The following is a 15,574-nucleotide window of genomic DNA, read 5'->3' on the forward strand; positions in this document are numbered from 1 at the left end:
CACTATTTCCATTTCTCACATAACTTGGCTCTGTGACCTTGAGAAAGTCTGGTTTCCCAAGGGTGCTACTGGAGAAACCCTGTAAGTTCTTCTGCCATTTAAGCTAAGATATAACAGGAGGAAAGAAATGTATTATTTTCAGAGAAGGGAATGACAGACTAAGTGATCCCCACCCTCAAGAGTTATTTCAGTGTCTGTATAGAATGTGGTAGTCATTTTTTGTCAGTAAGAGGAGATTTGGACATACTGTAGCACACTGAAGTATCTGAGTTTCAGCTATGAACTTAGAATATCTGTGAGCTTTCACTGAGCATCATATCTGCAATGTGTCTTTATACCAATACTTTTGGAATGTGTGATGACTGAACAAGTGAAAATGTTGAACCAATAAAAAAGTAGGGTGTATATACTGATGATTTTCTTCAGAAAAGTTTAACTAAGTGATGTCTCTTTGAGAGGAGAGCCAAGAGGGATGAAAAGCTCTCCAGCTGCTCATCCTCTTGCTTCTAAGTAGCAATCACAGAGAAAGCTTTTTTAAAAAATGAAGCTTTGTTATTTTTAATAGGATTGATATGCCATCTTTCTTTTTATACAGAAAATTTTTACAGTTCTGCTTTCTGTGTGGAAGATGGAAACTTCAAATGGAAATTTTACATTTCTTAACTTACTGCTATTTTATTAAAAAGAAATACTGAGTGCTTGTTATAGTCATCAAATACAGGTTTTTACCTTTTTTTATAATCAGGATTTTACCATTTCTGGGACTGATCTTTTGTGGGGTTTTTGTTTGTTTATTTGTTTGGGTTTTGTTTGTTCAGGTTTGGTTTTGTTTTAATAAGTAATTGGCACAGGTAGTCGTAAATTCTCTAGCAATCTAACTGTTTATCTGGGATGCAAAATTGCTGTTTCTCACTCTGTTTCTATTTTTACATTTGCACCATCATCTAGATTAGCTAGTGGGCTTAAAACCTGTGCTTAACCTGAAGCACATCCCAAAGGCTTTCTTAATTTGCATTTTATTTGATCAAAGAAGTTCAGGTTTTCATCCTTTTTTTCGGTGCAGTGGGTATTGTTAGCAATTTGTGCAAAATCAAAGAACTCCAAAAGAAAAAAAGTGCTTCAGAATAGCATTTTAAGAATGAAGTGCTTCCTTACTGCTTTCATGTTTGTAACCTTTTATTTTTGGCTCTTTTCCAATGTGGAAGGAGTTTGTTTTCAGAGAAATATTGTTGCCAAGGGACAAATGTTGATGTGTTGTGTTTAAAACAAGCTGATATTAATTACATTCTTTTAGCTATTCCCCTTCTCTGGATAACTTTAATAAAAGGTCCTTCCAATTTCCAGAATATTTAGGTAACCTCTCAGAACACGAATGCAGTGCCTCACCATTTATGTGAAGAATGTATTAAAGAACTTGGCAAGAGCTGAACTCATTTTTGTGCACAGTGGAGAAATGTTGGTGTCGGATAATTACACTAACTAATAACATGCAACAGCATTATATTGAATGCAGTGATTTCCCTCCCTTTCCTCTTTTATCCTTAAAGTCTTTTCTGAGCCAGTTGTCAGACAACCCATGTGGAGAGCTGCTGACTGCATCAGACCAGAGGAACAGGCTAATTTTTTCAAATCCTCTTCTATGATCAGGGCATCATGATCTGTGGCAAAGTCAGTCTTTGGGGTTTTCTAGTTCCCTGTTGATAATGTGAACCTCATATTTTGCTTTGGGTTTTGGCTCTTTCAAGGATCAGGCTGAGTTACTTCCTTGCCTCTTCCACAGAGCAGTTTTGTGCCAGCCTCCCTGAGCTGGGCTGGTGCTGGTGGTCCCAGTGATGGGACTGTTACTGGGTTCACCCCACCAGAACTTGCACTGGAGACTGAGCACAGCTCATTTTTCTTAGTTTTCTGCCTATTTCAGATAATTTCATTCTGTACTAGGAAAAATGCTACTTTCCAGGTATTTTTACTTGGTATATATACCCAGTATATATATATATATGTGTGTGTGTGTGTGTGTGTGTATATATACACACATTTTATATATATATAAATACCCAGTGCTTTAAGAAATACTGGGTCAAAAGAGCATAACATACATAACAACTGTGCAGAGGTGCCAATCCAGCTGCCTTGCCCTACTTCTGGCCTGAGCCCTAGAGGAGACCTGAATAAGCTGAGCCAAAGCAGAATTTTCCCTGCCAGCCCTCTCCTCAGACTTCCAGATCTCTTTGCAGACTTGTTTTTGAGCCTTCTCATCCAATCCTCTCATCCCTCCTTCAGCAGGATGAGCTCAAGTGTGTCCTGTGAGTTTCTGGAAGATCTCCAGCAAGGCTTTGAGTCTGAGCCTCAGCCCTTCTTGTTTGCTGGCCAGTGATCAGCCCTCCCTAGAGCCACCTGGATGTGGCCCCAGAGCTTATGCTCAACTTCTGAAACCTTCCTGGGAAGCTGTAGGCCTGCTGCTCATGGGTGATGGCCAGCTTTAGTGGTAAAAATGTTGTTTTAATGAAAGTTTATGTAATTTTTTGCTAGCTAAGAGTTCTCAATAGAGGCATGTGTTTCTTCCCTCGAGACTATGGAAGGCAGCCTTACTTGAATGTCAATGTGAAAGTTCCCTTTCTCTCAGCTTTCCTGTCAGTCACAAACCAGATCACTCATCAGCCTCTTTCTGCTTCCTGAAAACTTTCTTTAATCCTGACACCTCTTTCGAAAATTCTTCTGATAGAGATAAGTGTTAGCTTGTCGTTTTGACTAAACTCTCCAGATCTAGTTGTTTGGAAAAACAAATGTTACTCATCCCAGTTGTCCCTCAAGAGATATATTATGTATTAGATCTCCTTATATTAAGGAGAACATGTTAACTTACAAAAGATAAATGTGCATTTACAGTGAAGTTATTAATAAATAAACCAATAAATTTGCATTCCATTTATGGATTACTCAGGAGGGTAAATAATTGCCTACATAAAGCTCTACTATCTCATTGACATTCTGTTTAAATCGCTTTATGTTTTCATTTGTTCAGAAAACTTCAACAGAAATTTCTGAGTATTCATCCGATAACGACAGCGTGGGAGAAGGAGAGACGAGCCTGAGGACCACTACTCCAGAATCCAACAAGAGATTCCAGCTGAGGTCAGGGGTGGGCAGGGAGGATGTCACAGCACAACCAGCCAGCAAGTGGCTGAGGTCTGCCCAAGCCCTTCTCCGCACCCCTGGGAAGCAGATGGGCAAGACCCCCCGGACCCCCATCGACTCTGCTAAGAAAAGGAAGCTACTGAGGTAGATGCACTGTTCCTCTTAAGGATTTTTTTATTTTTTTCAATTGTAGGTAAAAGAATATAGCAGAGTAAGAATGCATTTCAAGGCTCAACATTTTAGAGACACAAGTTGTAAAAGCCATCATTTGTGTGTAAACGAGCAAGGCAACAAAGATCTCGGTTTACTTTTACAGTCAGTGGTGGAAGTTATTGAGTTTGAACTGCTGTGTACCAATTGATACATTTTTTGCACCTCTAATAATGCTATACAGTGCTTTACAGATGTGTGAAAAGGTTTTGGTTCTCTCCAGATCTGTCAGGATGAAATTGTCAAAAATAGTGTAGGAAAGGGCTAGATGAGCGGTAGTGCTGAATAATGCAGGGTGGAGTCATATTAGGCAACAGTGAGATGTATTTGTTACTCTGAAATTTAAATCTTTGTGTCTTAATTAAATACTTTAACAAATATCCAGCTGCTGAAAGAAAACTGTCACAGCCTGAGCAGTGAAAGGCTGATATTCCCAATTCACTATTTCTCTAGCTAATTACAGCGCAGAAATAGTCACTTTCTATATTGAATTAATGACAATTGCTAACAACATAGGTGTATGTGAGGGTTTGCCTTAAGCTATAGAGACTACAACTGCAAACAGTACTGATGTAGGTATCTACTACATTTTTTTAAAAATGTGGTTCTTTCTTACTTTTTCTACAGCTGATTCTGTGTACAGTGATCAATAAATTAATTACTTAAAAGGTAAATCTTCATTTTGGTTAAATATCCATGCCTTATTTTTCTCTATAAGTGTTCTTGGCTATTTCAAAATGCTGAGGGAGCAAATTTGAAAGTCCAGATTACTAGGCATCTCTATACTTAAAAGTGCTTTGCTTGTGTGGTCAAGCTTTGTTTCTTGTAACTTCAAAAATATAAAGACAGACCTGTATCAGTTCAGATGAAAACTGCAACCCTCAAAAATGCCTGTCAGTGGCCAAAAGCAGGTATGTGTGAAGGTAATAAGAACAAGACACATGTGTAGTGGTATTTTTCCCAAATGCACTTCCACCAGCTTAATGTTCAGGAGCTTTTTGTTACACTCAGTGACTGTGTCTTTTCATAAGTTTGCCCAGTAGTTTTCTGCAGCCATAAAAAACTTTTGGCTGCTGCAATTATATCCCAGGGTTCTATAGCTTAAACATGACTTGAATCTGCCCTTACCAGCTTCCTGTGATGACCTCAACTATCAACAATCTTTATGCAAAAATATATTTTATAGCAAAGATACTCTGAAACAAGTATATAAGATAATAAATAGCTTTAAAAACAAACAAAACCAAACAAACCACAACGATATAGAATAGTTGGTCTGGAGTGGCCAGAGGAGTAGAGTTTGCAGGGATTTTCACTCTGGTTCCACAAGCAAGCAGGAAATTACTCACTTAAGAGTTTTGTTTCGGTAGTTATTTTGCTTGTACAGGTAACTGTCATCTTTTCACTCTTCCTCTTCAGGGCTTTAATTCCATGTGTCTCTCTTTCCCATCTTTCCTTTTGCTGTTGATGAAGAACATTTGCATTGGTGTGCTAACAGTCAATATACCCAGTGTATTATACACCTATATATTATATATCTAGCAGTGGTAGAGCACCCTCATTAGGAAACCTCAGGTTTTCAGTGCTGTATTTAAAGGCCAGTTTGGGGAAATGTTTATCAATCTCTTGATGATGATGTGGCATCCCCTTTTTTCTGGTTATATAGCTAAAATTACATAGTAGTTGTTGGTTTGTCCTTTCTTCTTCCTTCCCTCCTCTGTCACAGGTGGAGGCCACAGAACAAAAAGCACTGAGCAGGACAAATCAACCTGCAAGATAGATCTGGACTCCCACTCAAACCATTCAGAACCATGTAATAGGTGGAAGAGAGCTGTGAGAGCCTTTGCTTAGCTGGGCTCTTCTGCTACAGGCTGGTGCTCAGGGAAGCATGGGTTGAATTAAGAGGATGCCAGGTGGTAGAGCTGCCATCTTTCTGTGTGAATTCCTGTTTGAGACATTCTACTCCACATCCAGGCTGTATTAAGGACTCCTCATGGAAGAGTATTGATATAGGTAGAATAGGCCTCCAATGAGTTTTTTCCCCACTTTTAAGAAAACAGAAATTATTTCTATTTTTATATTTATCTGCTGCATGAAGTTTCTAAAGCTGTCCTCAAAAGTACAAAGAATACTTTCAAAAAAAGTTAGCTTATGCTTTCTGAAAAAATCTTATGCCATGTTTAACAGCCTCTTCCATTTTCTTCAGGCATGCTGCCATCTGTTTTTATATTTGTGTTACCCGATTGCAGCTCTCTGTGCTCCTGTTACCTCAACATTATTTTGAGTGTTGGGTTTAGATGTTCCTGCCCTTTTATTCCCCTACAACTTTTCTGTTTTCTCAGCTTGAGTCAACACTGCATAGTGAAATAATGCAAGTGATTTGCAAGCCTGAGGGGAGAGAGTATATACTGTAAATTTTCAGGAAGCAGCTCTTTTTAGATTTGAAATTCATGTAAATACTACAGGGTAAAATGTCTAAACAGACTAGTTCCAAGTCTCTCAAAGTTTCCCTGTGAAATAAGGGAGAAGCTAAGAGTATTGAAAGTCTCAAAGTTTGTTACGTGGGTTAAAACAATAATTTGGCTCAGTCAGTATTTTTAAAGAAGAAAACTCAAAATGCATGCACTCAGCTTTTCTTGCCTACAAGTAAACCTTTTTTAAAGGTTTTATTAATTGTTTGCTTCTTCTAGTAAGGTTTTATTTCCATCAGGAAAAAAAAAGTCAGGGTTTCGGTGCAGGAAGTACACATGTAATGTTACATAATATTAATCCAACTCCTAAATCTGTCACTTTGGAAGAGCTTTTAGTTGTGAAGAACAGCTGCTTTAGCTTTTTGTTTGCTCTTTTAGTATTTGAGCGGCTGTTTGTAGTTTATTAGTAAAATAAAATCTTGGGAAATTCTGTTTAATTATTTTTTTCTCTATTTGTATGCAGACTATGAAGTGATCTTATCTGCTAAAATTAAATGTTGTTATCAAAAGAGGAGAAAATTACTGAATCTGCTGGTACTACGTGCAGTAAAATGAAACAGATTGTCACATAAGGCAAACCCTGGGCTTGAAAATAAAGAAAATTACAAGGAAGGAAGGAGCTGGCACAAGTGAAGAAGGCTTTTACTCTAACATGATGTCTGTTCTTTCTTACATGCATCCACAAGTAGCATGAGGGTGTAGCAGCAACAAACCAGCCCCTTGACTGTCGTGTTCTTATGCTGATTTTAACTATTGAATTAAGCTTTTCCTGCTAGTTAATTTCTTGTTGGATCAGGAGAGTATAACTGAATAATGTCGTGGCTGCACTATAGATGTACCGCTTGTAGTCACTGGCAACATTTTATTTTTTTTCCAGTTATTGAAAGTTTAAAAATGTCTTATTTTTTAGAAAGTGTGGATGGTTCCACTTGGCTTGATGTTTGGTGTTAACAGGAAAATAATGCCATTTATTAAAAAAAACCCCAACACTTTCTTTAAAATTACAGATTTCTCTATTTTCATGTGTAACATATTTTAATGATGAGAAGGGTTTAGCAAGGTACATTTGTTACCCATCAGAGAAAACTCATTTTGATGCCTTTGGTTTATTTAACCATGGAACTTGCTTTTCTGCACAAGAGGAAACTTTCAGATCTGAAGGGATGGCTCTTCCCTCATCTTGTGCTGCCTGGCTGCTCCCTATCAAAACTGGTTCCTGCAGAATTTCCTCTTAACTTTGCTGTTGTGTTCTATGAGAAGTTGTGCGTGTGAGTCTCGTACTTGATTTTTTTTTTATTTTATTTTTTTTGTACTGGCAAAAAGAAGGAACAGCTTACTTCTGGAAAGACTCTTATTAAATTAATCATCTTACGTCTGCTGAGAGCCTATGCTGTTAGAGAGCCAGGACAATCTGAATTTTTTTTTTCTTTTATTAAGGAGCCAGAGAGCTGTGGTAAACTTTTCAGCTAAAATCTTTCACTGGAGGCCATGTGGGATGTAGAAAGTGCTCGCCCACCGTGTTCTCAGCAGTTCTGACTGTATTCCCTCTTACAGCTCTTCTTCTGCAACTAGGACATGGGAACCAAATCTCACTACACAAGAATGATGGTGCTTTGGTGTCTATAACAAATATTTTTGATTAGCAGGAGTAATAGTGGTACAGTGTCCAGGCACTAGTTGTAAAAGTTTAATTATTTGAAGGTGGTATTGAGAATGTCTGTAGTATACACTGACTGGAATTTACAGCTGAAGACACTGTAAATTCTCCAGATGGTCACTTGGGTCTAATGCAGTTGCAGAAAGATCCCTCTGGCTCTCACTGTCTTATTAATGAGTCCTGAAAATGGACTATTTTTGTTCTACATGTTTTATGGAGGTCACCTCCTTTGTGAAACAATTGAAAAAAGAATGGTGAGAGACTACATGGACTCAAAGTCTTGTGGCTTATTTGAACTTTTTTTAGAAGAAGCTCCAAATCCTTGAATTCTTAAGACTCTAGAAGAGGCTTTCAGGATGTTTGCATTGTTGATTTGGCTAATGTAAAAAAAAACCTCTCTGCATGGATACAATAGATCAGAGCTTTGAAATGTGAGCAACTGGTACGCATGAAAATTCAGCATGCAGTGCAGTTTATTAAATTGCTGCATGGCCTGTTGACTCAGTCTGTTTTGGTTTGGTTTTCTTCAAATAAATCTGGAAGGTCTTCTCTATATATTTTTATGATGGTAGATGCAATTGGCCCTTGATAACTGTATGTTAGAAATTATAATTTGTGTTGACAGTACAGATCTTCTGTTTTCCTTTCATTTTGGGTGTGTACCTTAGGTGCTGTTAATTTCACGTGGCAGTTGTGGGTCAGGATCAAAACTGGTTCCTTTCCAATGGGAAAAAACCCCCAGAATTTATATGGTTACTTGACAAGTTTTATAGGGTCTTAAAATTATTGCTGTCTGCTTTGATCTTTGTTTGTTCTATGACATAGGAAAAGAAACAATGTTTTGCCTTGATTCCAGCAAAGTATCCCACATCTAACAAAGAGAATAATGACAGGGATCGTGGTATTGGTGGTTCATTGTAGGTGAAAGTTTATAAATTCAGTGAAACAGGGCTGATTTGTAAAGCTGAAATTACTCTTTCTGTTCCCTTGTTACTTCACAAAATCAACAGCTTCTCTTTGCTGGAGAGGGGCTGTGCCTCTGTAGAGATTTGCACTTGTGTGGCCAACATTTTTCAGTCACTTCTTTGGTACAAACCCATGCTATTTTCTACACTAAAGGAGCACTTGGTAGTGACTGTTAGCATTCAGTGTTGCTTATTATTTTGCAAGTTGTAAACTAGCTGATAATGGCTGATGGATTTGCAGTGTTGACAAATTAAATGCCAGAATGCTTAGGGGTCCTTTTTTCTTCTTTAACAAACACTCCATGGACTGTAAATGGACAGATGAGTATTGCAGAAGTCAGTTACTTCACCAGTTAACTTGGAGAGAAGCTTCATCCTTGCTTGGAAGAGAGAGAAGGAGGGAAATTTCCCAGTCCTGAGATGTGGATATATATATATATATATTTGTGTAACCTATAGTGTTTTGGAATACACAGAGTCTTGAGTATATTGTATATAAGGAGACAACTCAATAATGAGATGTGTAAATTTTCACTGTTCTTAAAGTCAAATGATGTCTGGAAAGGAGTAAACTTAAATGAATGTGGGATTATTTTTGGTAAGTGCCCCAGTGAATGGAAACCTTAATAAATAAACACAGAGAGATCTTCAGCACTTCAGAATGATTGAATTTGACTTTTCAAAACACAGCCTACTCACTTATGCCCTTTCGTTTTTTCCTGTGTTTGTTTGTTGTTTTGTTGAGGTTTTTTTTTCCCTGTTATCCTCATTGGAGTTGAAAGGTAGAGACCAGCAGCCTGAAAGTCACTGATCAGGCTCCTTTTAGTGATACTTGTTATATGGTGGCACAAAAGGCTCTTCAGTCTTGCTATTGAAGTTTGTGGAAAGCAGCAAGCACCAGAAACTGAGCTTTTTACTAGATGCAGAGCTTTCTAATACTCATCAAAGCTGCCTTTCCTGTGGATATTGCTGGACATGGACAGTAATGGCACTGTGTTGTAAATACAGTATTTCAACAAGCTCAGATTTAGTACAGAAATAGAACATGGATTTTGGCTGGTTAAATCTGTCTGCCTTTAGGGATTTCAGGGAACAAAATACTTGTACAGAAAGTTTCCTGATTGAAAATAAAAAGGTTGTGAGCAGTGGAGATTTTATCTGAGCAGCTTGGCTTTACTGAACACCCTTTGCATTAACAATTTACCAAATGCGTTCAATTTGCTCATATTAAAACATCTTGGGGGCAAGTTTGAAGTGCTGGTCACTAAAGTATGCATCTCAAATTACTGTTTTTTTAATGTAAATAGTTTGTCTGTTCCCCTGATTGCAGTAATTGTACATTAGTAATCAAAAATTATTTGCTAATTTTATATATATTTATATATATATATATACATACCTACATCATATGTTTGTTTCATCACAGAGGACAATTAAATGCATCATAAGGGCTAGATCTGTGCAAAAGAAGGAACTGAATATTTCTAAACTTCTTGAAGCAGCTACACAGGTAAATAAAAACAAACTGCATATTAAACCTAGACCTGGTACTGTAGAATCCAGTCTCTCCCCTTGCTGCCAACAAACTTCTCCTGTCTGGCAAAATTAAGCTAAACAGTGTCTGTAGCCTGAAAAGCTGAAAAAAACAGGAAAGCTAGGGGATTTTTCAGACCAATAATGTGGGGACAGTGAAAACTATCTAAATTATTCATATCTATCTTGCCTTACCAAAATAAGCAACAAGTTACTTCCATATGATAGAATCTGTGCCAAAAAACTGTAAAACCAGTTAACCAGCAAAGATGGAATATAAAAGCTCATTAGGTATTTAACAATCCGCAGATGTGCAATTTGGAGTAAAATAACTGTAATTTTAACCATTTAGCCTTTTGCAAAACATGGAGTTGGTTCTTACACTGAAGCTGGCACCTGCTTAATGCCATGTCCTGCTTTGTGTAAGCTCTCTGTAGCTCTCTTATCTGGGATCTGCTTAGCCAGGAGTGACTGTGACCATATAGTTCACAGTGTCTCACAGCACATACACAAGCATTTTCAACAGCATGGGTACCTGAACTGTATGAGAAAGAATAAGTAATTTTCAAACACTGTTGTCATCAAATCTGTTAGGATATGTAACAGAAAATATCTTTTTCTTTGGTTTATATTCTAGAAAGGGAGTTGATCCCCCTAGGTTTGAGGTGGTGCTTAAATTTCTTTGTGTATGCCTTTAAAAAACAAAACAAAACTACCAACTCTCTATTGCCATTGAAATTCCTTCTGTGCATGGCATGTCCTTAAATTGTATTTTGCCAGTTTCACAATGTATGACACAGGCGTTAAAAAAAAAACCCATTTCCAATCAGTCCAGCTGAGAACATCTCGTAAATACATTCTCAGTTGTATTGTATACTCTGCAACCAAACAAATGGGAAGTGCTTTAGGAGGTTTTATACTTAAACTATTTTTAACTGCATTTGAAATGCGAATGGAAGGATGATGATTAATAAATAATCAAAGAATTTTATTAGTGCAAAGAGCTGCTAAAGAAAGGCACAGTTTTATTTTTTATGGACCTGTGTGATAACTATTATCCTAATACAGACACGGTTAGCAAATTAGCAATGAAGTTTAAAGTGCCAGTGAGACAGCCCCTGGCAGACACATGAGGCCTGAAACAGGGATGTTGTATTACTGTTGCTTGCAATAGCCACAAAACCAGGAACTTGCTGTCCTTCATGCTACAGGGCATTCCTGGTAGTGGGCTTACAGAAGAGTAGGAACTGATTGACTGGACACAACCATGGCCCCATTCAGGGAAAGGGAGGGAAATTATGCTGTGGGCCAGTAATAGCTTCTTTCTTGTGCAGGTACCTTAAGGCTTTCTGGCTTTATTTAAACAAAGAGAATACATTTCTTTGAATGTTGTCTGTGAAAGGACTGGATTTGGGTTTTAGAACACTCCTTTTGAACAGTTGTCTTTTAGCATAACAAGTTTTTTAGCTACTAGCTGTGGTGTGTGTTGCTGTAGTCCAACCACAGAGTTTGGTTGCAGACTCATGCGTGCAAGGCTTAAACAAGGAAACACAAAATGCATTTTAACTGCTGCATTTCTACGCCTAGCTGAGCTGGCATCTACCTGTTCCAGCATGGCTTGTGTAGACTACAGAGTCAAGCTGAGTTACAGCTGCATCTGAGAACAGTTCCCTGGCAAGAAGGGAAACTGGGCGGACAGTTTGCTGGAGTTTGAAGAACTGTCCTACCCACAAGTGCTGTGGTGCAGTAATGCTGAAGTGCTCAAGTTTTGTGGGAAATGTGGCTGAGCAGAGTGTTACCAGCAGAGTAAATTATCCTGTATGAAGTTCTGTGTTTGACTGTGCTGCTTTTGATACCAAAGCTTCCACTCATCTACCCTGCATTAGTTGTCCCATGTCTTGAAGTCCAAGTTGAAAGCAAGATTAAACAAAGCTGTTAAGCTTACCTAGTTTACTGAAGCCCAATATTTTTGTTTCTTTTCTTCCTCAATATAGTGGGGTTTATAAGTTGTTAAGTATAGGTCCTTCATTATGGGGGGTTTGGGGATTTTTTCCTCCTCTGGAAGAGACTGATTTTCTTTCTTCCCTTTGTGAACCATACCAACCATAGAAGAGATGCAGTAATAGAAACTACAAAACTGTTATGGATCATTCTGGGTGAAATATGGCTCTTGTATTTCAGTGTTCATTGTGTGATCTTTATTACAAAGATGTTTAGCCATGTTACCTAATAATCCTTGTGTTAGCTGTGATTTTGAAAAGTATATAGTTGGTCATTAGAAATTCAGCTGAGAATGCTAACTACTTTTCATATAACCTGTTAACTTGTCTGCAGGTGAAATTGCCTATTTGGTAATTACTAACCAAAGAGAGGACTTTTATAGGGCCATGTAGTGATAAGACAAGGGGTAATGTCTTTAAACTGAAAGAGATTTAGGTTAGACATTAGGAAGAAATTCTTCACTAAGAGTGTGGTGAGACATTGGCACAGGTTGCCCGGGGAAGCTGTAGATGCTGGAAGTGTTCAAGACCAGGCTGGATGGGGCTTGGAGCAACCTGGGCTAGTGGGAGGTGGCCCTGCCCATGGCAGAGGGGGTTGGAATGAGTTGTTCTTTAAGGTCCTTACCAACCCAAACTGTTCTATGATCCTCTCATTTTACAGACTACTTGAAGTGCTGCTTAGCATTTTTAGCTCCTTTGTGGTTTCCACAGGTGTGAGTCCTCTCAGATTCACATTTGTAATGTGAGCTTTACCAAGCTGTCTGGCTTTTTCTAAACCAAAAAAATTTTATTTGTGGGCACAAATGATCATAAGGTTGTATGTTATCTCTTGATTCCTAAACCATTTTAACCCAAGAAAACATTTCACCTTAGGAGAAATCTGTATTGATATACAGGATAGTACTTGATAGGAAAACTTAAACTTTAAGGAAAGAATGAAATAGATTTTTATGTAAATAACTTTTTTGGAGCCAGTGAAAAATGCTCAAATGCTCCCATAGTAGCCCAAAGCTCTGTGTAGGAGCCCAAAGACATCTTTAAACATGTTCATATTCTTGTTCTTAAAGTGAGAAATTGTGTCTTCTGAGTTTGGATCCAGGGTCAGGAATTGCTTTAGTGTTACCTTAAATATATTTGTGCTAGATGCCACTCCTCTGCTCCTCACCTTGGGAATGCTAAATTAATTTCAGCTTGGAGAGTGTTCAGACCACTGAAACTGCACACTTGACCCAGCTTGTGAAATGAATCATAGGGTCAAGTATGGGTAAAAGAATATTTTTGTGATCACTCCTTGCCAACAGACAAACAAATCTGTGAGGAAAAAAAATCCCAACCTGTTATAACTGGTGGTTACAGTGGTTTGTTTTGAATTTGCAGTTGCCTGTAGTATCTTCCAGGACACATGCAAAGAAAAGTTGGGAACCTTTTGTTACAATTCTTGTGCTAGAGACAGGACTGAAAACATGAAGATTTTGGACACTCAGAGAGTGAAAATATTCTGTTATGTGTATCGATCCTATGTGTACACTTTATTGGGAGTTTATCCATTGGAAAATCAAAATTAGGAGAACTTATCTGCAAAATGTAACTTTACTACGTGTTTCTGTCTGCTTAACTGTATGTTAAAGCACACATATCCCATCTGTCCTATGGCTTGTCACTTGGCAAAACTGAATACCGATTCCTGGCAAAATTGAGCATTTCTTTGTTCTCTGCAGGGGTGGGCTGGCTGAGAGATTATGTCGACTGCAGAACAGAGAAAGATCTGCCATTAGCTTTTGGAGACATCAGTGTATATCAGATGCAAACCCCCCCTCTGGTAAGAAACATTATACATTTATTACTATGTGAGAGTATATACTTAGATGTGTGTGTATATGGCCCACATAGTGGTACAACAAGTTTATATTATTTTTTTATTTTTGCCTGACTTGGGTTTAAATCTCTCGAATATCTTCTGAGCTAGTATTGTATTTCAACTACATACTATGATTTATAACATCTCGTTCATCAAAGTGTTTGAATGTACAGGGAAAAGAACTTGTTTTCCATAGCCTCCATCTAGCTGCTTCTTCCAGCATCACCTCAGGAAATGGTTTTTCCAGCAAGTTGTAGAACAACTCAAGGTTCAATTTATGGTGGGTTGGTTTTTTTCCCTGTTTCTTTGTAATGACCTTCTCCTCTTTTGTTGTTCATTGCCCTTTGATTTGAAGTCAGCTGTTCTTATGGATAACTGCTGAAATTGTGAATGACAGCAAATACAGACAACTAGAACAGAGCCATGAAATGAGTTCGAAGCATAACTATGGTGTGCACTTTACTTAAAAAGAAATGGTAGGACTTATATGATTAGTTACAAGTGACTGACAGTATATTTCAGTTATATTTCTTGAGAAGTAATGGATTAATAGAGCTTTAAGTTTAAAGAACTGGCTAGGCTTTATTATCAACTTGTGTGTGTGTGTGACTGTAAGCTACAAAATTTCAAACAGTCATTCTGCATTAAGCCAACTACTAGTTTCTGAGCACATATTAACTTCCATTTATTTTTCAGAAAGTCCTCTGGTCTTAATTTGAGGGAATTTATCACTTGCTTTGAGAGCTTGTCCTTATTTCCACTCCCAAATTTTTAGAAGTGGATTTTCTTCCAAATCTGAGTTTGCCTTGGCTTCAGTTCCTCTCTTTTGTTTCTTGTAAAGCCTTTCTCCATTAAAATAAATAACTTTTCAGTATGTTGCATTTTCCCTCTCTGGCACTTGCATGGCAAAATGATGCTGCCTCACAATTTACATAAACTAAACAGACAGTCCTTTTAGGGATCTGTAAAGCATTTCTTACCAGTATTGAAGTGATTTCCATGGCTTTTTACTGTACCCTCTCAGAATTTTCAGCATGGTCTTAAGAATGGACAACTACTCTTTCTGTATTTTTCCAGCTTGAGTCTCATCAAAACTATTGGCCAGGTCCAATTCAATATGCAGCCTCCAGTATGCTCAAGGCCTGAAATAGGAGTTTGATTCTGGTTTAGCTTTGGTCACAGTGTGATGGTGGGACTATTTTTTGCATTCCACTGAAACGGTACATTACTGATTGTGAATGTTTGTTTTTTCACAAGAAAGTTGTACAATTTTAAATCACACCCAAGGTGTTGGCTAAAGGTAGTCATAGAGTTTCTCACTGGAGCTTCAGAGGGCCTACATCTTGGGGCCACTTGCATGCTATGTGTTTACAGTGTCACCCATGTGGAGCAGTACACTATATTACTGACCTTAATTCCTTACTTTTTTTTCCAGTCACTTTGCCTGGTTCTGATGTCAAAGCTAGCTGGTCTTCTGCTATTGCAGGTCCCTTTGTTTGCCCTTCCTGAATGCTACCACAATCCTTTCAGTCTTCTGGAATTTCCCTACTATTAGCAGAGTCCCTAGAAAGTAACATTGGGAAACCAGAACTGTCTTTAGCCAACTCTTCTCAGAACTTCGAGGCTGAAAATAATGCAGGCATGCTGACTTAAAATCAATACAGCCCTCTGCATGCTGCTTATCCTCCACCTGAGTTACTAATGGATAGGTTACTTTATCATTCTTCTGTGGTTATGGTTTTCTT

General features: G+C 38.0%; 1 protein-coding gene across 4 annotated transcripts in view; it reads left to right on the top strand.

Moving 5' to 3' along the window:
• The window catches only part of SPIDR (scaffold protein involved in DNA repair), a 199,435-nt gene that overhangs the window by 49,387 nt on the left and 134,474 nt on the right, over nt 1-15,574 (top strand). For all 4 annotated transcript variants that reach the window (XR_011724532.1, XM_071737505.1, XM_071737506.1 and 1 more), the window contains exons 6-7: nt 3,023-3,279; nt 13,690-13,790. Coding sequence is in view for 3 of the 4 variants with exons in the window: in XM_071737505.1 (XP_071593606.1) it covers nt 3,023-3,279; nt 13,690-13,790 (358 nt within the window). In the remaining variant the exon portion in view is untranslated. The remainder of the gene's footprint in view (nt 1-3,022; nt 3,280-13,689; nt 13,791-15,574) is intronic.

This window comes from Heliangelus exortis, chromosome 2 (assembly GCF_036169615.1).
Source record: "Heliangelus exortis chromosome 2, bHelExo1.hap1, whole genome shotgun sequence".
Classification (NCBI taxonomy): Eukaryota; Metazoa; Chordata; class Aves; order Apodiformes; family Trochilidae; genus Heliangelus; species Heliangelus exortis.